This window comes from Ictalurus punctatus, chromosome 17 (genome assembly GCF_001660625.3).
Source record: "Ictalurus punctatus breed USDA103 chromosome 17, Coco_2.0, whole genome shotgun sequence".
Classification (NCBI taxonomy): Eukaryota; Metazoa; Chordata; class Actinopteri; order Siluriformes; family Ictaluridae; genus Ictalurus; species Ictalurus punctatus.
The window spans coordinates 3,555,148-3,582,394 of NC_030432.2; the positions used below are offsets into that span (position 1 = coordinate 3,555,148).

Consider the following 27,247-nt stretch of genomic DNA (forward strand, 5'->3'; position numbering starts at 1 on the left):
ACACAGTTTGTAGAAATTTAACCTGTGATTTTAGCTCTATGATTGTCTTCACGAGACTAGCGTTTGGGAATCAAGTGGAGAAAATTGTCTGCGTTGTCTGCCATCTGCATTACAGAATAATCATTTGTGCAGGTAAAGACTAAGACTAATAAAGTAGGACCACCGACGTCACACGGTAAATCTAGATCACATCACCAATCTGTGTGGACTGCATGTGTGTCTGTCTGTCTGGGGTTTTTCATTATGCAATACTAAAGGGGAAACGTTAGGGGAAACCAACATCTGGATCTTGATATATTTGCCCATTCTTCTTGGCAAAATTACTCAAGCTCTGTCAGATTGGAAGGAAGATGCTGGTGAACAGCAATGTTCAAGTCTTGTCACAGATTCTCAGTTGGATGGAGAATTCCAGCACAGTCCTGTTTTGGATTTCGAACCACTCCAGAGTAGCTTTGGCAGTATACTTAAGGTTTCTTGTCCTGTAGAAAGTTGAACCTTCGCTTCGTTGTCTCGCAGGCTGGAACAGGTTCTCTTCTAAGATTGCCCTGTGCTTGTTCCGTCCCTGAGGACCTCAAATCCAAAGTCCGTGCTGATGAACCGCATCCGCAGAACATGATGCTACCACCACCATGCTTCATTGTGTTCTCAGGCTGATGAGCAATGTTGGGTTTCCACAAAACATTGCACTTTGCCTCAGCTTTGCTACAGACACTCTTGTTTTGCGAGAGTGACCGTGGACTTTAAAACTGCCCCAAACGCCATAGGGTGAAGCATCGCAATAGAGGACAATGTCGTTGTCAGGGTCAAAGTGCGCTGAATGCAGCACTTCCTTTACCTGCCATATGGAATATTGAATTATATAACAACCTGAATGCTCATATCCAAGCTTCTCTAAATAGCTGGGCATGTTCATATATGTTGTCCAAAGAAAACTCTGCTTTATTGTGCCTCCTGTATGCAAATGCTCTTGTTACTACACTGAAGGACTACTGATCTGATAAAAGTCAACGTCTGTTCATTCTGAGACACATTTACACATTTACATACAGTACATCCCACGAAACTCCATTACCTGTAAGGTCTCTTCATCCCTCATCCAGCCAATAACCGTACGCTGAAGATCAATCAAACAGGCTGTTTAGTGTCCAGTCGTTTCATCGTAGCATCCAATCCAAGTTCATTGACGTGGAAAAACAACTGTCAAGAATCGTACCAATTCATCATGACCTTCTCATGTTATGCACTGCAGTTAGTGCTATAGCTATTTGTGTGTATTTGAATACGAATAATCCACCAGACTCGAGTGTGGAACGTGACGACGAGCACCCCTGGCCCTACCTCAGTAAAATGTTTCAATATGATGGAGTAAACAAAGACTCATATTAAATGAAGCATCTCTTTCGCTAATTTGGTCACATTAACTGGCTATATATCCTTAAGACATTTTAAGAACAGTTTACACTCAAGCCTCCATCATTGAACAGTTGATGATGTCAGTTTGATGAAAGAAACTTGAGATGAGGACGGGTTCCCTTTTGAATCTGATTCCTCTCAGGGTTTCTTCCTTATGTCTTCTCAGGGAGTTTTTCCTCGCCACCGTCGCCTCTCTCTCGCTCATTAGGGATAACGTTTCATTCAAAAATAATATGCGGATTTATATACAGCCGCTTTGTGACAATGTCCATTGTTAAAAGTGCTACACAAATAAAACTGAATTGATTTGAATTGAATATTTAACTAAGGTTTTTTTTTTTTTTCAAGCCTAGTCTAATGCCAGAATTCAAATTCTCGCTAATGGTAAATATTGCCATGTTACAGAGATTTCATGATGTTTTCAGGAAAAATATCATGGCTGCTTTAATACCAAACATGACAAAAGCTACTCTTTACATGGAAAAATGCCATTAATTGAATTTTATCAGTTAAAAACTTTTACGTTTGACCTTTTTAACACATATAAAAGTAACAACTTTTTGACTTTTATGTGAACACATTGCTTGGCTGGAAGTTTATTTCCACTTTTAATTGAGTAACTATAACTTGATTATCTATACTTTCACTTACGTATAATTTCTCAGTACTTTCTCCGCCCCTGTACTTATATTACAGTACTTACTCACGTGAGTGAATACGATACGATATTCACAGGTACCATATTGTCTCTTTTCTTCACAGATTTCCCGCTGCTATCTCATAGGTAATTCTTTTTAGATGTTTAACTGTTAGAAGGCAGCGTGTTATCGAGCACAGGGCTTTCTTAAAGAAACAAGACAAACAATGCTTAGATCTTTTAATTGTTCATGAACAGAATTTAGGGATTAGTCAGATGACCGTATCGCAGGAATTCCTGGCTTATGATTAGGGAACAGATCTCTTGGTCTGTCTTCTCATTGCAATGTAGAGGAATTCCTCTGTGTGGTAGACTTAAGGACTTCCACACATTCCCTTGTGCATCACCTTCACATGTTGGTTTCGCTTTCTGCGCCGAAGGGAGAAAAAAAAAGAGAAGAAAAATGAAATCAAGTACAACTGCCTTGAGGTGACACATATACGATAAATACACAGGCACTTGCCCTTTATTTAACTTTAAACTGTGTATTGCCTTACTTATTTTCCATACAGAGAACACATTCGGTTGAGTATGTTTCGCCATCGTCACCACACACTGGGTCGAACTCACGGGTGCACGTTAGAGTCGCATACTTTTCACACTCAGCCTGTCACAGATCACAGTGTCATACTTCAATAAATAATAAACAGTTAAACAATGTGTAATCGTTGGCAAATTGCTGCCTAAGAAATGGAATAAAACACTTTGGGGACGAGCTGTGCGTCAGGCCACATCACGCCACCCTGACGTTGATTATTTTCCTGCAACAGAACGTCCCGAAGTGTTTTATTCCTTTACACTTACAATGCCATTTATCAGCGTCATATCGTACAATACATTGTGAGATGAGTTTAAGAGATTACCTCTCGGGGCTGGGACCTTTGATCTGCTGATATGACAGCTGCACGGAGAAAATGTATTCGAAGATAAACAAATATTTTTCAAAACACCTCGCATAGATAAACCCTGTTATTTTCACAGATGGACGATAGGCAGCTCGCTATACAAGGCCCGATAGTTAAGTTTCCGAATTCAGAGACAAGCTTTATTGAAAGATTATTTGTGAAACTGTAACACGCCCAGTCGTTTATATTCCCGGTTAAAGCTATTTCTTGGTTAGCAGAAAAAAAGCAGAAAACAAACAACCCCCCCCAACCCTGCTAGGTCTGTGCAGAGTGGAAACACATAGCTAGTAAGTGCCAAGGTAATAGGACTCAGTTTTGTTAGTTCAGTCCACTCTGTTTAGTTAGCTTAGTTCACTCAGGTTTTCTAGATCACTTCACTCAGTTTAGCACGGTCCAGTCAGTGTGGTTAACCCAAAACCCTCAATTTTGTTATCCTGAGCGCACACAGTTATGTTAGCTTGTTTCACTCAGTTTTGTTAGCTCTGTACACTCAGTTTTGCTAGCCTGATCCCATTCAATTTTCACTTAGTTTAGCTAGCTTGTTTCACTCAGTTTTTTTTTTTAGTTCAGTACATTTAGTTTGGTTAGCTCAATCCCCCTCAGTTTTGTTAGCTCAGGCCACTCAATTTAGTTAGCTTAGTTCACTCAGGTTTTCTAGATCACTTCACTCAGTTTAACACGGTCCAGTCAGTAGGGTTAACTCAAACCCCTCAGTTTTGTTAGCCTGATCCCACAGAGTTATGTTAGCTTGTTTCACTCAGTTTAGCTAGCTTGTTTCACTCTTTTTTTATTTTAATTTAGCTCAGCACATTCCGTTTTGTTAGCTCAGTCCCCCTCAGTATTGTTAGCTCTGTACGCTTAGTTTTAGTACAGAAGAATTTGCGCTGTACAGTTTCTCAGTAACATGCCAAGCTGTGTTTATTCGTCTTATTAACTTCAAGAGAAAGTGAGGAAACGACCGTTTCTAGCTATAAAATAAGTGATAACAGGAACTAGCTAAACGTAACTCTAAACTCTTAAAAGTGCAACGTGTTTCACGGACATCATGAACCCTATCTAAATTTGTAAGTCACTGTAGACCATGGGAATTTTCTGGGAAAATCCCAGCTGTTACAAAAACGGCGTGGGAACTCCGCTGATTATGGACACCTGTTCTCTTTTTGTACCTTCCTTTATTTGTGTCTGCTATTGTAGTATGTTTTCAGAAAGTAGATAGTACTATATGGAAAGTGTTGTGAGCTTACAAACACTCTGAGCTCACTTCAGTTTAATATTGGAGAGAGTTATCAGATATATAGCCTGCTTGGAAGAGCCAGCTTCGTCACAACGAGGAGTGTTTGCATATCAGCACCGGAGGAAAAATGTGATGTGTGGTGCAACACAATAAAGTAGAACTTAGAACTATATAGCAGCTATAACCTAGATTAAGATCTCAGTCAGATATTATGGCTGAAGAAGATATAAGTTCAATTCACTAAGCAGTCATTTTTAATGGTAGGCGCACTGAACTATACAAGCAGTTGCTCTAGAAGGGGGAATATATATATATATATATATATATATATATATATATATATATATATATATATATATATATATATATATATATATATATTAATTTCCTCATGCAGAAATCAGCAACAAGCTTTATTGAAAGATTATTTGTCAACCTGTATCATGCCAGAAATTTATATACACCCCTCAGTTTGGAACACAACCCTATATACTTTTTATGTTATTAACTTAGAAGCTGATACTCACCAGAGAGGAAAAGGAGAAGAGAAACACAGCACAGAGTAGCCACTTTCATGATTGCAGGGTGTGTGAGATAAAGCAGGTGTGTGTGTGCTTCACTCTACTTTCGGCTAACACCCCGCCCTCCTCCCATGTTCCTGCCTTGTTGTTTCAGTCGAGTTCCCATATTTTTTCACAAACATTTTCTGACTATATCTGCATTGATCTCCAGAATGACCGCAGTAACCACTGTGGATTTGTTAGGAGTCAAAACATTGACTAAACCTGAACACATTTATGTGAATCACCAACCATTAGATTTTCTATACGCAGAAACACCTTGTCGAGAAGGAGAATGGCCAGACTGTAAGGAAGGCTGCGGCAACTCAAATAACCACTCTTTACTACCGTGCTAAGCAGAAAAGCATCTCAGAACACACAGTATATTGATTGAACCGTGACGCGGATGACCTACAGTAGCGGAAGACTACGTCAGGTTCCACTCCTGTCAGCCAAGAACAGGAATCTGTGGGCACAAGATCACCAGAACTGGACAGCTGAAGATCTAACTATCAATCGAACGATCAGGCGATGTTCTCTAGCTGCATAAAGAGGTACAGGTATTCCTATTAAAGTGGCCGGTGAGTATGTGAACGCCACCACTTTTTATTGATCGATTAAATACCAAATCAAACTCATTAGAAAATCGGCTGAAATAAAGCGATAACTCAAATATAACGAGGCGGTAAATTACGAATAATATAGTCTAAACATTTCGACCTACTCCCTTTTATCACCCACATGAGAGTGTACATTTATATACTATTATACAATCACACGTATAGAATTATACTACATATATTTATAGCATTCTTCGGATTATTATTATTATTTTTCTGTAATGGCCTTGGATTATTTACTACAGAAAGTGCAAGAAGCCTGTAGTTTCAAAGAGACTACAAGATCAGACTGTATCTGAAAAGAATTTAAAAAAAAGAGAAAAAAAAAGAACGAGAGAACTTAATTTTCTTCTTCCTGTGATCTTCAGAAAATTTGGGTACCATGTGACGTCCTGTTGAACAATGTGACTTTATTATATTTAATTAAGGTGAATGTGTTCAGGTAACAGGGTTGAATAAGAACCAAAATGTACATTAAAAAAAAAAAAAAAAAAACCTAGATGTCTTGTATGTAGAAAAGGATTGTTAAGCATGAGATTCAAGTATTAATGCAAAAATAATACGCCATTTGAAGTGTTATAATAATTATATAATTAATTATAATATAATTATAATAGTAATATAATATAATATAATTCTTTATTATATAATTATATAATTATAATGTAATATAATATTATATATTATATATATTATTATTATATATTATATATATTATATAATTAATTAATTATAATTAAATGTACATTTTGGTTCTTATTTAACCCCGTTACCCGAACACATTCACCTTTATTAAATATGTGGAATAATCCATGCTTAATCATCCTTTTCTACATGTTTAAAATGTATTTTATGCCCAAAACGAGACATTATATTAAAGAAATTGTGTAAAAAGTGACAATATGATCAATTTTTGACCAGCAGATGGCAGCAGTTAACAAACAGCCGTTTAAAATAAGAAATATTCATTTATTTCCTCTAATAAAAGTGTCAGGAGCAGCGCAAAACCCTCTTTCCATGTCTATATTGGATCATGTTGCATTTTGTTTACTAGTAAGCTCATTTAACAAGCTAATAACAACTGTCATAGTATGTGAGGGAGTCGGCGCGCTCGTGTCCCGCTCGTAATAACCTCATATTTCACAAACACCCCTCGAATCACTCCGTTTTCGACATGAAGTTGCGTCATCTGAATTTCCTGAGGATCCTGAGAAGAAGAAAGTGATTTCATTCTTTTGTCTGATATGGCGATATTAACTGTCGAGGTTACGATGAAAGTGCATCAACGCTACCCTTATGCTAATTTTTACGCTTATTACAGGCTGGGAATACATTATTAATTAAAACCACTTATTCTAACCATCGTTAGAATGCCCGTATGAGCGTGGAGGCTAGGTACTGGAACAAAACTCGACCTCTGTTACTCATTTAAAAGCAAAAATGCTGCCAGGAAAGAAAATGGTGAGAAAATAAATCTGGAATCATCCACGTAAATGAAAAGCAAACTGGATGTTTGTTTGTTGGGTGACGTTTTGAGTAATCGTGCGACTGAGAGGTTTTTTTTCCCTTTTTTTTTTCTCCAGCTTCTGGGTTTCATTCTTTTTTCTTTTTTTTTTTTTTTGATAGAAAGCAATAAGGACCCTCATTCTGCAGTGTCACCCCTCCAGGCTTGGCTCATGTCCAGAGGTTGGCACTGTTTATGTCGGGTCTCTCTCGCTCTCTCTCACACACACACATTCTTTACACATGCCCAAGCTGTTTCTGTGTTTGTTTTGTTTTCACTTTATGCAATTCCGTCTGAGGCAAGAAAGAAATCAAGTTTTGTTCTTAGGTTCAGCGGGTAACGTCAGCCGCACTGATTCCTCCAGGACATTATGATCGTTTTTTGTTTGTTTGTTTGTTTCTAAGACAAACGTGACTGGTCGAGTTAGTGCCTGTGTATAAATAAAGCTGTCCATCATAATGCATTTTAGTAAGTAGTTACGTGTCCAAACGTTTTTACTTGTAGTTTGAGTTTATATGTGAACTACGTGAGAATTCAGTACGATGCGTGTAGAGGTGACGGCAGATGGAGCCGTGCGTCTCTGGGTTTGTAAATGAAGTAGAAACCATTCGTTCATTCATTCAGATTAGGGCTATTGCTTGTGTTTTGGACTTGTTTTCAGTTGAAGCAGAAGCGATGTTTCGGGCGGAATCCTGGGCTCATGCCATGGCCCCCTCAAAGCAGATGGACAAAGGTCTTGCGCATATGTACAAACACTACTTCCCACACTGCTGCTTGCACACGCGGGACTTTTATACTTTCATGTTGTAACACGAAACTTGAAATGTTTGAGTCTGATTCCTTTAATATCACGATTAGTAAATTCATCACGCGTCACGTTAATTTTGGGTTTGTTTGATTCCAGGACAGAGACTCGGTGATGTTCCGAACGTCCAGTGTCTTGTTGTGTAATTTTATATCTTTATACTTTACTCACATTCTATTAACCACTAAGATCCACCTTTATGTCTATTATTTATTGTTATTTACTTTTAATTTGCTTTATTTATTTATTTTTTTAAATATACAGTATCTCACAAAAGTGAGTACACCCCTCACATTTTTGTAAATATTTGATGATATCTTTTCATGTGACAACACTGAAGAAATGACACTTTGCTACAATGTAAAGTAGTGAGTGTACAGCTTGTGTAACAGTGTAAATTTGCAGTCCCCTCAAAACCGTGCTGCAGCTGAGTGTCAGGGTCTTGGCAATCTTCTTACAGCCTAGGCCATCTTTATTTAGAGCAACAATTCTTTTTTTCAGATCCTCAGAGAGTTCTTTGCCATGAGGTGCCATGTTGAACTTCCAGTGACCAGTATGAGGGAGTGTGAGAGCGATGACACCAAATTTAACACACCTGCTCCCCATTCACACCTGAGACCTTGTAACACTAACAAGTCACATGACACCGGGGAGGGAAAATGGCGAATTGGGCCCAATTTGGACATTTTCACTTAGGGGTGTATTCACTTTTGTTGCCAGCGGTTTAGACATTAATGTCTGTGTGTTGAGTTATTTTGAGGGGAAGCAAATTTACACTGTTACACAAGCTGTACACTCACTACTTTACATTGTAGCAACGTGTCATTTCTTCAGTGTTGTCACATGAAAAGATATCATCAAATATTTACAAAAATGTGAGCGGTGTACTCACTTTTGGAGGATACTGTACATATACCACATCACTGTTGAATTCTCAGCTCCAACAGTAAATGACAGGTTTACGTATTTTACATAAGACACTCTGTCATATACGGTATGGTTTCCATGGTAACCGCTCACGCACAGGGTATAAAAGTGGCATTTGGCAGATGCTCTTACTGTATCCAGAGTAACTTATAATTGTAGAATTATTTTATAGAACTGAGTACATGAAGGTTAAGGGCCTTGGTAGGGCCCAGCACTGGCAACTTTGTGGTGCTGGGATTTGAATTCACGACCTTCCAATCAGAAGTCCAACATATATATCTATATCTTATTATATTAAAGAAAGAGAAAAAAAACCCTGTTTATAGACTGTTTATAGCTGCTAAAGCGTAAGTGTTAACGGGAAATCACTCCATAATATTAAATGTAAATATAAATTCTTTAAAAAAGTGCGTCATTCATTAAAATGAATTATAAATTGTAATAGCTGATAATTTGGTTCAGAATAAGAGGAATAACACATGTCAGGATGTGCTGTTATAGGCAAATCATCAGCTTCAGGGTGGTTGCGGTAACTCTGGGTTGCGTCACACCACCCCAGCGTTGATTATTTCCCTGTAACTGCACACCCCCAAGTGTTTTATTCATTACATAGATCAGTTTCTAACTTTCAAGATTTTTTTTTTTGTCAAATGCATTGCAGTGATTTAAATTGAATGAACACATATTTTTCTTTCAGTCAAAAGGATTTTTGCCTTTCAGATCTATCATAATACTGTATGTACGCACACCCGGCAGTTAATCACTGTCAGAGCGTCAGTGATTTTTACACTACTACTGTACAGTTCTCAAATTGGGGGTCTGTGAAGCGTTTCCAGAAGGGGTCCGTGAGTTTATAAGTGCCGAAAATCACAACGCGCTATCCACCATCGAAGATACGTTTAAAAAATATATATTTTTATTATCGTTATTAAAGGATTATTGTTCGACTGGGGAAATGAATGGAAAAGGTTTAATCCAAACCTCATAAACACGACAAGTAGGCCTACGTATAAAGAAATAAATCTAATCAGGATTTTGATAAAGATCAAAATGGTGTGAATGGAATGTTCAGGAGGCCAAATATTATTAATATTATTGTTTATTTTTATATTATTTACATATTTAAGTAATGATTTAAGTAAAGGGTGTAAAAACTTTGTGTAAGAAATTTCGTTTCACAGTAATATGCTGTCGGCAATATATACAATACTCTTAGTGCTCTATTTAACAATGCAGTACGATCAGTGTAATCAAACATTACTGTAAGCATGCTGTAAATATTAATTATAGTAGCTACGTGTGATCTCTGCTGGTGGTGAGTTACTGTACATTTACAGGGTGATTTTTACAGGACATTTTAGGGCAGATTTGAAAGAGTTTAACATTCTTTTGCGGATCAGAACATATGAGATATTTTTGATTTATTTATTTATTTCTCTCGTTTAGAGAACAGCAGAGGGCAGAGAACTGTTAGAGAGACACGCTTCTCTTTCACGTAACCCAATCCCGTAGTCACTTAAACCAAAATGCACCTGTGTGGGAAAAGTTGCAGATGAATTTGTTGGTTTGAGATTGTGAACGTTTCTTGACGTTCTTTCAATCAGTTGCTGGAAACTGGCAAATCTCTACTGGTCAAGTGATATACCCCATGTGGAGGAACATTTTAGGTTAGGGGTCGTCCACTGGCAGCTCATTAGCTAAATAATGAATATAATCATATATAGAATATATAGAATCTGATGTACCGGGGAGTAATTTGCATTTCATTGAAAATTTGCCAGAGATGAAAATCATGACAATCATCACTGGGAAGCACCAATACAAATCAGACCAGTCTTTTTTTTTTTTTTTAGAGCCATGAGCAGACCTTTGAAAGCAAGCAAGCAAGCGAGGGATTTTATGAAACCGGATCTTCACGATTTTTTGTTGAACGCCCCTACTTTACGGAGTGATCTGAAAACAATTACGTCGATCTCTTTCTGCTCTGAAGAACTTTCTCTGTATCGCACACGCTCTGGGGCTCCTGTAGAACGTTTTGTCCAGGAGGAAATTTAAAAAAAAAAATTTAAACCTAGGTTATATGAAAGAGCAGCAGAACCTGAGGTCATCTTTAGGCGGCATGTCTATTGTTTCAGAATGGGAGTGAGTGGGTGTTGGGGGCGTGCCGCGTGGCACCGGGTGTCACATGAGCCGTCTTCTGGGGCAGCAGGTAACGTTTATGTTGAAGGCGCTGAAAGTGGCTGGGTCGAGGAGGAAGGCTTTAAACATTCCATCGCAATCCTACTTTTCATTGACCATCTAATGGTCTCATTCACAAAGACGCGAAATGAAACACTGCCATGTAAGTAAAGTGGCAGGGTTCAGGACGGATCGCGTTTCTGTAATCTTCACTCGCGCTTTGCACACACGCACAACACACACACACACACACACACACACAGAAACTTACAGACTGCCAGAAACTGGGATCACTGCGGGATTGCCTGTCCTTGTCGGAGTAGAACATTCTTGTTCGCTTTTTGTTAAATTCTTATTTTATTCCTTAACGAATATATAACTCAGTGATATTATTCACACCAACATCATCACACAAGTGTGTATCAAATGTGTAGATGAGTAAATCCCTTTGGAGATTTTTGAGTCACATGACATTACTATAATGTCTGCCTCATTCAGGGCCATGTATGTAAAGTTAGGTTTAGTACCAGACCTAAATTTGGCACATTTGATTGAAATTTAGGATTAGTGGTCAGCACGTTTACCTCGCACCTCCAGGGTCGGGGGTTCGAATCCTGCCTCCACGTTGTGCGCATGGAGTTTGCATGTTCTCCCTGTGCTTCAAGGGTTTCCTCCGACAGTCCAAAGACGAGCATTTAATTGGCATTTCCAGAATTGTCCGCAATGTGTGCGATCATGCCTTGCCATGGGTTGGCTCCCCGTCCAGGGTGTCCCGCACCTTGTGCCCCAGAGTTCCCTGGGATAGGAAAATGGATGGATGGAGATGAAAAAAAGCCAACTTCTTCCAGGAGAGAATCCACTCAGGTGGAAGTTTTACTAACTGTCAGGAACACTCGCTGAATATTCCTTTCTGAGTACTAATCCTAATCCACTGAGTTACACGACCTCTTCTTCAACCGAGGAAGAGGTCATTCATTCATTGTATTGTAATCTGAGTGCTGTTAAAAATGAGCAGATTGTTTACCATAATGATTTTACAAAAAAACAAAACAAAAACCAGCAACCCCAAAATAAAACACAACCTAATCGGCAATATGCCATTCACAAATGCAAAAATTGAAATGAGTAATTTGTATCTTATAGCCAGGAGGTGTTTTGTAAAGCCAGGTGGCAGAAGGAACATGAACTTGTCAAAGGTGAGGTGAGGAAAACTCTCTGAGTCATCCGGCGGCACTTTGATGCCACTTGGCGGCAAGTTCTACCCTTGGGGGGTCCACTCGCGTCCTTCCCAAACCAATATGGCCTTCCTTCCCACACACAAAAGGAGCATATTTAGAGCTGAGGTGTGTGTATGGAGCATGCCTGAACCTGGCAGGGGGCCGATGCGACGCGACTAGGCGAGGAGTGCGGCAACCAGAGCAGGCTGGAGAGCTGGAGAAAGCCCTGGGCTTAATTGGCAGGATAGACTCTGCTGGAGACTATTGTTCACGTAAAAGAGGCTTAGCATTGCCGCGTGTAATAAATCCACGGAGTCTGCTTCTCCACGCGTCTGGAGTGTAATCTCCAGTGTAAGTCTCTAAGGGGGAGGGTGTTAATAATGAGATGAGGGTTTAAGAAGGGGGAGTATAAGTTAAAGGGGTAAAAAGGGGACCCCCGTGAAGAAGTCAAGAGTGATGACTTTTGTTTTGACTTTTACACCGATATGTGATTCGCAGTCATTGGGGCCACAGGAGGCATAGGTTGCAGGCCCCCAGTGGATGCTGCTTGTTGGCCAACAAACCCTGAACAGGCTCGGCTGGTCATTAGGGCTCTCTGTGGGAGTGTTTAAGGCAGAAAGGGCCCAGGCTGCAGGACAGCTGGGCTTGGGGGGGGGGGGGGGGGGGGGTGATGGGGGGATGGAACTGGGTTCGTTGCCCAGGTATCTCCACCTGTACTCTCATTACCATCCCAGAGTGGAAGCAATTAACTGCCCAACTGCTTCGTAAAGAAGGCGGGAGAACTGGTACTGAGGTGGGAGAGGAGACGTAAGGAGTGTGTGTAGTACGATAAGCATCTATGTGTAAGTTAAAAAAAAGGGATTACCGAGCAGACCCAAAATCAAGCAGTACATAACTTGAGTGAAAGAAATAGAGCCGAGCAGCTGTCTTTTACAAATGGAAATAGGAAAAAACATGAGTGTGACATATAAAGACTCCCAAAAAATCCTAAAGAACAGCATCAGTCAATCAGCATCTGTGATGTGGCTGGCTTTAAGGAGAGCGCACCACCAGCACTTGTTTTCTTTGAACTTTTCGTACCATTTTAATCTTCAAGATAACGTATGGGCCTTTAAAGACAGACAGATTGACAGACAGGCAGGCTGGTTGACAGACAGTGAGGGAGTAAGCCGGAGCATTAGGGAAAGTGGGGAGTGAAAAACCACCATTCAAATCACAATGGGGCACCTGACAAACAGCTCTGCCCTTAATTACCCAAGCTGCCATTTCTGCCTTTAATTAAAGCAGCTCTCCGTAGGCTCAACAGGTCGGACTCACAGTCTAGCAGAAATGAACACGAGGGACAAATAAAATAGAAGTTGGGCCAACGTCATTTTGCGACTTTAAAAGTTTAACATTGTGTATGTAATAAACACAGTAATGTATTTTTGCTTTAACCGGACAGTAGTAGTTTGAAAAAATTTGAATTGCTAACCAACTTCTAATAGTTTTCCATTAAAAAAAAAAAACACCAACAAATTATGATAAATTAAACTACTAAAAAAGCTCAAATAACTTACTTGAACTGCAAAGGATAAATATAAGAAATAGTACAAAGAAATTCAGAGAATAAATCTTTAAAAATACACTTTACAATTTTAAATGTTCAGTACAAAATTTTAACATAAAACCAACTGCTTCCAATCCGAGTTTGTAATTATTAAATTGAAAACAAAGTTAGGAAAAGATGTGACGACATTGCAGGTATCAAGTGTGTTCATCACGATATAGATAGTGTATCATCAGATTGCAGATCCCGGCCTGGCATCAAATTCTATATTTTAATTATTACAAGCAACAAAAAGACCTCTTTATTTAATTACCAGCAATTCATTGCTTATTCAGTTGGATAAACCACAGCCAGACTGTCAGTGATCGACGTGCCCCTTTCAGGAATACGTCCCAAATATACAAATCCTGGCTGGAAAATCCAGTTTAGACCAGCTTGGATCCTGAACTGGTTAAGCTTGTATATGAGCCTGGATTAACAGGTCAGAATAGACTACGCTGGTTTCTGCTAGGCTAGGTTTCTGTTCTGTTGTTCTGCAACGTGTTCGGTAAACCTATTTATTTTAAATGCATACATTTTCACATGGTTGTGAATTAAATGAAGTGAAGTAACAGGTGGAAAGAATGAAAGAAATTGACAGTGCATTATAGTATCACATGTCCACATAATACCTCACAGAAGTGCGGACTATTGTTTCGAGTAGAAAATGTCACTAAGCTGGTACACCAGTTAAACAATGCTTTCACCAGCTTAATCAAACTGATCTTCCAGTTTAGCCACAATCAAACAGGTTTACCAGCTTCCCCAAGCTGGTCCACCAGGTTCCCCATGGTTGACAGTTTCACCAAGCTGGTACACCAGTTTAACCATACTTTCACCAACTTAAACAAGCTGGTACACCAGTTTAACCATACTTTCATCAACTTAAACAAGCTGGTACACCAGTTTAACCATGCTTTCACCAACTTAAACAAGCTGGTACACCAGTTTAACCATACTTTCATCAACTTAAACAAGCTGGTACACCAGTTTAACCATGCTTTCACCAACTTAAACAAGCTGGTACACCAGTTTAACCATGCTTTCATCAACTTAAACAAGCTGGTACACCAGTTTAACCATGCTTTCACCAACGTAAACAAGCTGGTACACCAGTTTAACCATGCTTTCACCAACTTAAACAAGCTGGTACACCAGTTTAACCATGCTTTCACCAACTTAAACAAGCTGGTACACCAGTTTAACCATGCTTTCATCAACTTAAACAAGCTGGTACACCAGTTTAACCATGCTTTCACCAACTTAAACAAGCTGGTACACCAGTTTAACCATGCTTTCACCAGCTTAAACAAGCTGGTACACCAGTTTAACCATGCTTTCACCAGCTTAAACAAGCTGGTACACCAGTTTAACCATGCTTTCACCAGCTTAAACAAGCTGGTACACCAGTTTAACCATGCTTTCATCAACTTAAACAAGCTGGTACACCAGTTTAACCATGCTTTCACCAACTTAAACAAGCTGGTACACCAGTTTAACCATGCTTTCACCAGCTTAAACAAGCTGGTACACCAGTTTAACCATGCTTTCACCAGCTTAAACAAGCTGGTACACCAGTTTAACCATACTTTCACCAATGTAAACAAGCTGGTACACCAGTTTAACCATACTTTCACCAACTTAAACAAGCTGGTACACCAGTTTAACCATGCTTTCACCAACTTAAACAAGCTGGTACACCAGTTTAACCATGCTTTCATCAACTTAAACAGGCTGGTACACCAGTTTAACCATGCTTTCACCAACTTAAACAAGCTGTCACACCAGATCACAATCAGATTCACCAGGCTGGATTTCCAGTTCAACCAGTTCTATCAGTACATGAGCTTAACCAAGGATCCAAGCTGGTCTAAACTGGATTTTCCTGTGCACAGAGTGTTTTGAAAGGCAATTAAACTGTTAAATGTGTTAACTCAAGCACCACACGAACATGTATCTATTTTGAATGCATTCCGTGTTTAATTCAAATAACATATCCGTATTCGGTTACATCCCTAACAGTACCCTAAGAAACTTCCCATTTTGGGGAATAATCTTAACTGAACGTATACCTTCTAAACACTGATGCTGTGATCATAAGGAATTTCCAATGCTCATCCCAGAATTGACAATAAGATCATATTAAATATCCAGTGTCCTTTCAATGCAATCAATATTTTTGCCTTTTCTTTATTCAACTGGATCCTTTCATGATTTATAATCCCACTATCTGAAGTCACCCAGAAGAGCATGAGTTGCCTTTTGAGACTGATTCCTCTTAAGATCTATTCCTTATTTCTTACTACTGCTGCCTCTGGTTTGCTGATTATGGATCTAGGTCTAAATCCTGATTTTTTTAATTAAGCTGCTTTGTTGTTAAAAGTGCTATACAAATCGTATAGAATAGATTTCTGAGAGGAAGAGGTATGGACTAGATGTGTCTCTGAACCAGACTGTATCAGACTAATCGTTCTACTACATTGGATTTCCTATGAGTTAAGGCCAAGAGATGGGTGTAAGGATACTTACAAGTCCCAGACTGAAGGCCTCGCAATAGTAGAGTTTTCCCAGCGGACAAGATGGCTGCTTTTTTTTTTTTTTTGAATCTGTGAGTCTCTGTGAAACCCTGGCTGAACAGTAGTTTATATTGTCCTTCGAGGTAAATTTCCACTTTTTAAGGGATTTCCTAATGAGTAAGGACAGGCATATTGAGTTTAAGTGGACGATGTAGATTAGAGGCAACTGCAAGAGGCTATAGTCAGAATTCTGTCAGTGCCTGTCATGATGAGACATGCTGGTGACACCAGTGGTGATGGAACCAACATGTTTATGAAGGAGGCCATAATGAGGATTCAGGACATTTCTCCTTCCTGGCAGCATAGGTCATGCTTACCTAACTCCATCACTCAATTCTCGGTCACTTTTGGTTTTTCGCTGTATAAATGGTTCATGGGCATCCATTCATTGCGAAGTCTTTCCAACCATTGTAATCGAGTAAGTTCTACGCCTTGTTTAATGCTGCCCTGGACTAATCTTTGACCTTTTATATATGTATGATTAGCTGTATTTTGACCTACCTTAACATTCTGTATGTTTCGTTTGTGTTTTCTTCTAGCACAGAGACTGCATCTGAGCCTGCAAGTGATGCTCATGGAGGGCTTTCCTGATGCAAATACGAGATATAGGAGGGATAGAAGTGTTACAGAAGCAAAAGCCTGGTCATGCGAGGACTCAAGACAGCACATGGAGAAAGACTTTTACATGGCATCAAAGGTATTCTGGAAAATCATGTGGCATCTGAGTGCAGGGTAGTGTTGACCTCTACTGGGGATAATGCTGAGAGATGAAAGGAGCACTTTGAGGACATGAATCCAGTGGGCAAGCCCTCTTCAGGATCCAGTACCAGATATCTCTGATGATTTGAGATCCATTAAAGGATATTAAAGGAACCTAAAGTGTCTTTGTAAGGCTAAGGCACTACAGACTGCTCTTAGATGTGAGTCTGGAATTTTACTAGAGGGATGAACACTGTTCTCCCAAAAGGTCTTCCCTCAAATGTTGTTTTGATGGTGGTGGTGGTGGTGGAGAGCGTTGTCTAATATGTGACTGTTCAGTTTGGTTGGTGTTTTCATACTCAATTTGGAAAAGTAGTTCCCAACCATTCCAGTAAAAGGCATAACCTATAACATGACCTTTAATCTGTCATCCATTTTTATGTAAATCAGGGGCCGTGAATATGGCTCCATTCATTCATTCGTCTTCAGTAACCGGGGTGGATCCGATGCCTATTCCATGAACACACTCTGTACAAGGTGGGAATACACCCTGGATGGGAAACCAGTCCATTGCAGGGCACCACACACACTCGTCCATCACTAGGGGCAATTTAGAGATGCCAACCCACCGGTTTTTGGGAGGTAAGAGGAAACCAGAGAACCTGGAGAAAACCCACAAGGACATAGGGAGAACTCTTTAGATGTGTTAAATGGAGGACTTTTTTTGCTTCTTCGTCTATCATCTTTGATCCACAGCACCTAGCACACCCTCACATCCACCCACACGTGCACACGCATCCACACAGCGCATTCAGAGAAAAGGGTATCAGGTGAAAAGAGGAAGAACACAACATTGTTTTAATTGTTAGACTGAAGTGAAATAAACGCTAACACCCACGCCTCTCCTGCCTCTTTTTCCTCTCCTGCCTCTCAAGCTTCTCATTTCCTCTCTAAATCTCTTCATTCAAAATCCTTCGATACCCCCAAAGTGCAGAAATCTACATCCAGAACCTGAAATCCTGATTGGGGTGCTTGCATCAATTTGAAGTTATAGGGATGTGTGTGGATCATTTTACCACACACACACACACACACACACACACACACACACACACACACACACACACACACACACACACACACACACGCTCCGTGGGCTGGGCCCGGCACAATAAAGTTTCAAATCTGGCCCACAAAAATGAATTTCGAATATGTGTTTTAGATTAAAATTTTTAAAAAAATGTGAAAAAAATTCCACTATAAGGAGAAAAATCCAGAAATAATCTCATTTCATTATTTTTGTCTTCTTGTGTGTTACGTCTGAAGGGCAGTACTAAATGAAAAAGAAGAGTTTTAAGCAAAATAACAACAGTTTACACCGATCGTCCTGTTCAAAAGTTTACCCCTCCCCCAACCCCCCTTCTTGAGCGTCAGTGAATGTTTGCACCTTTTTGTACTAGTCGTGTACGAGTCCCTCAGTCGTCCTCAGTGTGAAGTGATGGATCTCAACATCATATAGTCTCTGCTGGAAAGCCTGAAGTATGCAGAAGGTGCTGGAAAAGTAAAGAATGTGCAGGATCTGGAGGATTTTTCTGAAGAACAATGGATAGTTGAACTGCGCAGGACAAACAAGGGACTCATGAACGACTAGCACAGAACGTAGAACACAAAATATAAACATCTGATATGTGAAAAAACAAAATGCAATTTTTATGATCCTGCTCATTGTTATTATTATTATTATTTTAAAAATGATTAACATTTTGCGTATGTAAACTTATGACCGCAACTGGTGTGATGTGATGTGTTAATGGCTTCTTCTTCTTCTTCTTCTTCTTCTTTATTATTATTAGTAGTCCAGCCCATTTATACCCCGTTCCCTAAACAAGTCTGACACCCCGACTCTACACTAACCAGCAACTATACAAAAGAAGACGGAGAGAAGATGTGCAGCAGTGAGGTCAGTAGTTTAAAAAAACAGCACAAAAACAGCACAAAAGTGTCCCATGACAGTAAAAAGTGTGTCGCCGCAGCATGCACGTGTGCAGAGATGCTTGTCATCTGTGCGCAGAAGTAATGTAAATGTTAATGTGTCACTCGAAGGAATGCACATTTCACTTAGCCCTGAGTTTGGGGGTAGCTGTGAGCATGTCCACCCCTCACCCGAGCAGCTAAATGAATTCATCACGCCTCTGAACTGCCTCTACTGGGCTTACATATTAACGAGTCGTCAGTGTGCGATACAACAGGTGCGCATTGATGTCTTTCCATCTTCATCCCAAGCGCGCGCGCGCACACGCACGCACACGCGCGCGTGCGCGCGCGCACTTCTGTTGCAGCAGGATCCCTCAGATCCCTCCTTCTCTCCTTGAAACAAAGCGCACAGCCCAGGACAGTTGTTGCGCATCTGGAAGGCCAACGGCCCAGCACATCACGTGACCGCTCTGCCAGTCTTTTACCACCTGAATCGGAGCGCTAGAATGAAACTCTGATTTCGTGCTACAGCGCGCGCGCTCTCTCCTCCTCCTCCTCCTCCTCCTCCCCAAAGGTTTTCACGAGCTCCCGGGACTTCTGTCGCGCTTCCAGCTCGCGCCTTTCTCCTAACATCCTGCCTGCGCAATGGTGAGTCTAATAGCCTAATTACTTAAACAAACAACAACAACAACAACAACAACAACACCCTTATTCTTCATCTCTTAACTATTATCCTTATCCAGCGCGACTCTTTATTTTATTTATTTATTTATTTATTTATTGCATTTGAGTCTTTTTCTAGTGTGCACGCTGTGTTATGTTGTCATTCAGAGATCTATCCCAAGCAGAAGTGGGTTACATTACAAACGGAAGTTGAGTCAAGTTAAATTAAATGCACGAGTGCTCGTGCAACAAAATGACAACTTTTTAGATAAAGCGCTCCTTCATCATGGATGTACACCTTGTGCAGAAGCATCTAGAGCGCGCGCTAGTCGTGTCATTATGGAAATGGAAACTCTTAACGGGCATTTCAGTTTGCCTACGAGGTGTTTCTAATGTCACGTGTCTGAAGGTGATCTATTGTGCAGCCAGAAAAAGAAGGGCTATTGTGACTATTCTGGTTTAAAACAACAACAATAATAACAACAACAACAACAACAACAACAAACCCAAAACAGAAGAAAAACTCCGGTTAAGAGCAATGCACAGTGATGGAGTGATCTATGAATCAGAGAGAGAGAGAGAGAGAGAGAGAGAGAGAGAGTTCTGTGGAAGTTATTTGAGATATTTATGCACTCTCAGTTCTAAACTCTTCCAAAAGAAGACCCTTGCAGGGTAAATAAATCACTGATCTCTCTCATTCAGCTCGCAGCTCACTCACTCTGCTGCGCGTTTGCCCGTTCTATTTATTTATTTATTTGTTTGTATGTTTATTTATTTATTTTAGATGCAGAGCTCCATCCTCTCCTGCCGAGATGCGCGCTTCGACTGCGCCTACTCCGCCTCTACGTCGGCTCGCGCCACTGTTGACGTTTCCACGGCAACGCTCGTCTCCCTCTGGGACGCCGGTCGCTTGGACGACGCGGGTTGCCAGCGCGAGCGTAAGTTGCATAAAATTTGCGGGATGAGAGGCGCGAGAGTTTTTTTTTTCTTTATTTTTTTTCCCGGCTGTCGCGCGCCATTCACGCACTCGGGCTTTACCATGTCGAAATTCATTTCCGTTTCCTGTTGTTCCTCTTTACTCTGTTATTATACAAAAGGGGTTATAAAACCTAGGTTATAGTTACAAAGTTACTATTTACATCAAGGAATTATTTTTAAAATCTCTATATTATTATTATTATTATTATTATTATTATTATTATTATTATTATTATTATTATTATTTAGAAAGCTTCCAAAAGCACCAATTATGGAGTTTGATCATGAATTTTATTAGTTATTAAAGTTATTATTTGGAATTTTGTACCCTATTCTCTGAAATTGAATTTTGAACTGAAGAAGCATTTGAAAGTCCGAATGAATTCTAAAGAATTTTTACTGAGCATTCGCTCTTTGCTTTAAAAGAAGAAGAAAAAAAAAAGGTTTATTTTTTATGTTTTAGATTTGCTTTCTAAATATCTAAACTTGCAGGCAAAATCAATCAGACACGGAAACCTTCTACACTCCTGTTTAATGAATCGTAAAGAATTAAAGCGCTATAAACAACTATATTTAATATAATATAATATAATAAAATTGTTTTTCGTAGCGTCAATCATGACTGGGGCTGTGTGAAGTTATAGAGAGATTATAGTTAGTGAACAATGCCATTAGGAATTTGAAAACTTTTGAACTTTGATATGGTGGTGCGTCAGATGAAAACCTTATTTTGTTAAAAAAAAAAAAAAAAAAAAAAAAAAAATTGCTCTGTTTATTGCAAAAATGTCACATAAGCGTATTATTATGCATTGACTGCAGCTACCCCAGCCCTTAACGAGTGTCTGAATTCCTCTATAACAAACAAACAAAAAGTCTTTTACGTCACACTTTTAACGTTTTCATTTGACCAACTCTTGTATTTAGAAATTTGTGTCATAGCGTCAAAGATTTAATTTTGTGCTTTGCCTAAAAAGCAATCTGAGACCAGATTTCACGCTTTGTGATAGAGCATTTCAAATTCAAAACACTTTAAAAAAAAAAAAAAAAAAAAAAAAGATTTGCTTACAAAATAAAAAATGCAGCAGTTGAACACAGAACACACCTGTCTACCCTCGCTTTAATAAAGCCTAATGAATCTTTATGAAACGTTAGAACTTTTTACTTTTGTAGGCTATCTTGTTCATTCTTTCGCTTGAAATGTAAATTCAGACGGTGCGATTGCGATCATGTCTGAAATGAATAAATATACCATTAGAGAAATTTAATGTCGTTGTTACTGTGTAGTCCTGTTTCTGTTCACGAGTGCACGAACCACAGTCCCGTTATCGCATGTTGTTGCCATATGGCAACAATTACATTTCACCATTTAACAGAATACTCAAAATATATCAATAATAATAATAAAAAAAATGTTAACTTATCTCAGATAGTGTTGAAATATTTTCCTTTAACTAGTTTTACCCAGCCTTCTAATGATGACGTTCACCGTGCCATATGATTGCAGAAAATTACGTGCTGTTCGCACTTGCTGGTCATGTGAAAGTGCATTTTTATGTGATGTCAAAGTTAAAGCTCGCCTTTCCCAGCTTCATAGGACAATAGTAGTTTTGTTTTAGCAAAAAACTGGAGTTAAATTCACTGTTGCCGTATGGCAACACCATTAAAGAGTTAAAGTGGAGATTTTAGACTTCTCTTTTGCAAACCATGATTCCTTTATTTATTTATTTACTCATTCCACCCTAGATGGTAAACAAATTCAAAACAACAGCATTCAAATTCAGATTTCAAACCCGCCCACTTTTTCTGTCTTTTAGTCCCACAGCTGGTTCCAGCGCACGGTGCTCTACGCGACTCCGTCTGGTCCGACCGGCTCTCCCCTCACCTCCAGCGGAACAAGCAGGTCCCACTACAACACACTGTGTTCCTCATGAAAGAGTGACACGTGTATCAGATGCATGAGCGTGCTAACACTAGTTTTCTTATCAGCTTCAGGACACCTTGATGCAGAAAGAAGAAGAACTCGCCAGACTCCAGGAAGAGAATAACAAACTCAAAGAGTTTCTAAACTCATCGTATGTGAAGTCTCTCGAAGACAAATCGAAGGTATGTTTAGTAAACTTCCACGTTTACGCTTTTAAAAACGGTATTTATTTAGCAGTCGGTAACTTCGTCCTTAATTTGTTCGTTCTCTGTCTCACGCAGACGCTTTTCTCTGTTCAGAGAAGCGCAGACGTGCAGCACAGGAAAAGAGCTCTACACCACGAGAGAGACTTCCTCAATGTGAGTCGGCTGCTGCAGGGCGGCGAGGAGAAGCGGACGTGCCGTAACCTCTCTCTGGAGTTCTGCTCCGCCGAAGAGGTGGCTGATACGCCTCCGCTGGACTCCTGGGTTCTTGAAACACTTGGACTGCAGGATGAGGACACCATCAACACGGACAGCAGTTTCAGCAGCCCTATGACAGAGCACAGAGCGCCTTCCTTCAGCTCTCCAGCGCCGAGCACCGACCATTTCAGTCCTGCGCTGCAGGACAGCACCATGTACAGCCCTTACTCGGACAGCCACTGTGAATATAGCAGCGCAGTAGAGTCGTCATGTGGCTTCAGCCACAGCATGGACGACAGCGCAGATTATTTGGCTCTCGGCGCGTCACGGATGTACACCGTCACGTCTACGGGCTCGCTCCAAGGTATCGAAGTTCCTACCGGGCACTTCACCCCTCCCAAAGCGGCGTCGACTCCTCAGCGTTCGCACGTCCCGAGCTCAGAGCGGCTCCATCACGGCCGCGGCTACGTGGACGAGGGTGCTCTGTTCTCGACGCCACACGCGACGCGCAGCAGAACGGACTTAGCGTTCAGCATGTCGCTGAGTCCGCAGAACAGCGTCAAGACCCACACTTTCCCACAAGGACAGGCTTTCACACGCAGAGACTCACAAGGCGGATGGAATTTCACCTGGGTGCCTAAACAGTGTTCTTAAAACCAATATGTGAATCGGATATTATTAATCTATTTAAACAAAATCAAAATAAAAAACGGTTCTTGGGGACAAAAGACGTGGCATGAGACAAAACGAAGCTAACCATGAAAGCACTCTTACAAATCAATAATAGGAATCCATTATATATGACGTATTTGAAGAAATATTGGTATAATTGGTTAAATCTGGCTCTGAATGATTAACACGTGATTAACACAGACTCTTTCTATTAGATGCTTAGGGGAAAAAAACAACAATCATCAATAAACAATAATTCAAGTACACAGTGTTGCCTAATTTCCTAACTTTCAGTCTGGCGTGCTAACTTTTGAAAAGTGGGATGGTCTGAATTGCTCCTCTCGCACATATCGAGTATAAATACAGTACACTGCTGAAATACACACAGCGTCTATTCATCTTTCGATACTCGTATCTGGATGTTAACCCTAACCTGATACCATTTCTCCTTCACACCTGTTTCAGTCTTTCCCTCCTTTTCCCTCACTCTTTCCCTCCCACTCGCTTTCTCACCTCTGTTTCTCCCGCCCCTAAAAGACAAAAGAGGGGGGGGTGGGGGGTTCCAGGTCTCAGGAGAGTCTCCCTCCCTGATCTGCCCTGTGGGTCTGAGATGGGCCACATCCCTCCCGGGGGAGATCTAAAACGGGATGCTTCCAACCCTCTATCCCTCCCTCGCTCAGCCTGGTGCGACCCACTCCTCCCCCGTGGGAACTCAGAACGGCAGGGAAAGTTGGGGCGCTGAAGCTAGCCGCGGAGGAACCTGGTGAGTGGTCTGTGCCTAATGACACGGTTAATCCCCCTACAGATGCCCACCAGATTGGAAGGAGATGTTGAGAGCAGGTTGGGGTGATGCATAAGGGATAAGAGGAAGAAAAACGCAAACAGAGAGAGAGAGAGAGAGAGAGAGAGAGAGACAGAGAGACAGAGGAAGATGTCTCAGGACTCGACGAAGCCGGTAGGTTGACAAAGGGGTCATATAGGGGTCATTAGATAACTGATGAAGCTGATACTTCCTCAACCCTCACCATACTCTCATGTTGCAGCTCATTATGATGAGATCAGCATATAATTATATGTTCTGTCACTGTCTGCAAATGGGAGTCCGCCTCTGAGACTTTCTTCGTCGTATAGGTATAATAAACACAACATGACCCTTTACAAGGTGCCGGCGACGACTAGATAGGAGGCTAAAATCCGATCTCTATCAGTAGCTTGACGATTAGCGTCGAGCAATGCGTTGTATCACGAGGTCTCGTCAGTGACGTAAGGGAAATCACTCTAAACACACTTCGACTGCAGATAGACCGCAGCTGCCTTCAGGCCTTAATTTTTTTTGTTTTAAGCATCATCTGCAGGCTTCATGCTGTCACTCAAAGGGGCGACGGTAAAGAAAACGAATCGATTAATACGCAGACGGGGTAAGAACTCGGCTGGTGAAAATGCGACTGAAATCAGTGCGGATTTGATCAAACAGGAAGCGTGTTTATTATGCAGCACCACGTTCTGTCCTTCAACACGCAGCACGGGTGACCGAGAAGAGAAGGAACAACTACTAGAAAGAATGTTGATGAATTAAAAGTCATCTTACTGTATAAAACGTCTGCCTCGGTCACCTTGTCTAATCACAGCCGTTCCTTTCACCCCTCGGTTCACATTTGTGCTCCAGAACATCCACAGTCGAAACTATCCTAGCGCCGTCGAATTCTCAAATCTGATTGGTCGGGAGGTGTCTCAGACGGGCCGATCAGTTCTAACGCGTCATCGTGACGACGGTACGACGGACGCTCCACAATAATCACAAAAGAAACCAAGCAGATAGTCGATGATACGGCGACGTTTTCTGTAAGGAGACGTTTATTTAACGTTTACGGAAGGCGTCTTACGGTCAGTACGTCTGGTTTCTCGGTAACGTGATACGCCGTGGTGGTAACGTGATGGAAAACATAAGGTGTAACACGTCTCGTGGATGATTCACGGCATTAAATGTAACTCTAATCAGATAAAAAGCACAACGTGCCGTTCATTAAAAACAAATCTTAATCTTCGTCAAATTGCTGTGGTTGCTACACCACCCCATCGCTGATTCATTTCCTATTACAGCACAGCCGCTTATAAATGTACAAAGATGACAGAATTAATAAAAATAACCCATGATGAACAAGGTGGAAGTGAAAAAAAGAAACTGCTCTAAACAATATTTTCTATTTCCACCCTTGTGTGTGAGTCGGGGTCAGAAACCATCTTGTAATCCAAGAACAGAATGTGCAGCCTCCGAAAACTCGTATATCAACTATTGCTATTAACCTTTAAACATAATACCTACGACACACCTTTGCTGGAAAGCAAGCTTGCTGTAGAAGAACTGAGGGTTCTTGATTTGTATACGCTTCCTGGGTGAACAGCACAAGATAAAATAACATACTGACTATTTCATATTTAATCATTGTTTTTTGGGTAACTTTTTTATTGGGAGAGAGAGAGAGAGAGAGAGAGAGAGAGAGAGAGAGAGAGAGAGAGAGAGAATTAAGTTAAAATGTTACCAGGAAGAGTGTGCCTCTAATTAAGAGTGCCCTCTTACTGTCTTCCATAATTGGTCTGCAGTAATATGTCATGTATAAGCCAGTGAGTGCAGAAAAGCAAGCACAGGATGGTTTAATGGTTAATGTAGGCCTATTCACCAAGGCTAGCATAATCACTCGCACAAATAAATGTACGACACAGACACACACTGGACCTGAGGACATAAAATATGCGTGTGTGTCTTAAGAAAGTTTAGAAAACATACTTTAAGGATGTGTGACGTAACTGATCAGGCATGACTTCCTGTCTAAAGGCATAATCGGTAGCGTTCTATAGGAGTTCGAGAGTTTTAATGAGAAACTGTGCCATAGAGAATCAATGCAATGATGTTCAATAAATAAAATACAATACCGTGTGCTCGTGTGTAACGCATTATCTGTAAGACTAAAACGGACCATGCTGAAGAGAGTGAGAGAAGTTGAGCTGAATTTTATTTCTCTGCGTTGGTGTCGAGAGCCGTCGCCGATCAGTCAGATACTCTATAATCCCTCTACCCAAGATGTTTACTGTTTTCAAAACGATTAACACAGCTATCTGAACCCGATAATCATTCTGCAAACCACACATTGTTCTCCAAACTCTACGCATAAACCCCCCCAGAACGTTTTCAAAGCGGTTACACTGTCACCTAAAACCTTTAGTTGTCAAATACAATACTTTTTGATGCAAGTCACACAAATCAGGAGTGGAAGAAGTTTAAAAAAAAAAAAAGGTTTGAAAAGAGGGACAGGACAGGTGGAATGGGAGGAATGGAGTGGAGAGGAAAAGAACAAAAGAAGAAGGATCTCAAATACAAAGCAGCGATCTGCGGGGCCCAAGCACTCCTCATAAACAGGACTCTGAATGGCTGTGTTCTTGCACAGATAAACAGAATAATAAAGAAACCGTAGATGAACATACGTATCAAAATCCATTCAAATTTATAGTTTAGTAGATCGATGTAGCACACCAAATTACAGCTTAATTGGACTTTTAGTTCCTAAGAAAAAGCTATTTGGGCTTAATACCTTTCCGACACTTATCTATGGCCACGCCACGATCTTTGCAAATGTCCTCAGAACCTTGTATTAGACATGTATTTCAAGTTGGGTTCAAATCTATATGACCAATCATGAATCTTGACTGCTCCTTTAGT

The 27,247-nt window shown here is 40.5% G+C and overlaps 2 protein-coding genes across 9 annotated transcripts; one reads left to right on the top strand and one right to left on the bottom strand.

Annotated features, from left to right (window-relative positions):
- Positions 1-11: 11 nt before the first annotated feature.
- Positions 12-24,348, top strand: gmnc (geminin coiled-coil domain containing). Of its 8 annotated transcripts, XM_047161216.2 has the most exons (9): positions 12-132; positions 5,083-5,390; positions 16,764-16,921; positions 17,374-17,460; positions 18,813-18,883; positions 20,345-20,498; positions 22,353-22,438; positions 22,525-22,641; positions 22,741-24,344. In XM_047161216.2, exons 5-9 carry the CDS (start codon positions 18,869-18,871, stop codon positions 23,512-23,514), a joined length of 1,146 nt encoding a protein of 381 aa, XP_047017172.1. In that variant the 5' UTR covers positions 12-132; positions 5,083-5,390; positions 16,764-16,921; positions 17,374-17,460; positions 18,813-18,868; the 3' UTR covers positions 23,515-24,344. The 8 variants fall into 8 exon arrangements, with proteins under 8 accessions (XP_047017172.1, XP_047017171.1, XP_047017170.1 ...); XM_047161215.2 differs by lacking the exon at positions 17,374-17,460 and having other exon boundaries at positions 18,777-18,883; XM_047161214.2 differs by lacking the exon at positions 17,374-17,460.
- Positions 2,277-4,896, bottom strand: LOC108277718 (trypsin inhibitor ClTI-1). Its single transcript, XM_017490558.3, has 4 exons — positions 4,777-4,896; positions 2,974-3,011; positions 2,608-2,717; positions 2,277-2,479 (listed from the first exon to the last, which is right to left on the bottom strand). The coding sequence occupies exons 1-4, from the start codon at positions 4,823-4,825 to the stop codon at positions 2,425-2,427; spliced, it is 252 nt and encodes an 83-aa protein (XP_017346047.1). The 5' UTR covers positions 4,826-4,896; the 3' UTR covers positions 2,277-2,424.
- Positions 24,349-27,247: the final 2,899 nt, after the last annotated feature.

Bases quoted from the DNA above. Each gene is read 5' to 3' on its own strand.
- LOC108277718 (XM_017490558.3), bottom strand. From the start codon at position 4,825: ATGAAAGTGGCTACTCTGTGCTGTGTTTCTCTTCTCCTTTTCCTCTCT. The intron at 2,718-2,973 runs GTAATCTCTTAA...GATCTGTGACAG, and splicing joins AAAGGTCCCAGCCCCGAGAG to GCTGAGTGTGAAAAGTATGC. The intron at 2,480-2,607 runs GTAAGGCAATAC...CCTTCGGCGCAG, and splicing joins GTTCTCTGTATGGAAAATAA to AAAGCGAAACCAACATGTGA.
- gmnc (XM_047161216.2), top strand. The intron at 22,439-22,524 runs GTCCCACTACAA...TTTTCTTATCAG, and splicing joins ACCTCCAGCGGAACAAGCAG to CTTCAGGACACCTTGATGCA. The intron at 22,642-22,740 runs GTATGTTTAGTA...TGTCTCACGCAG, and splicing joins CTCTCGAAGACAAATCGAAG to ACGCTTTTCTCTGTTCAGAG.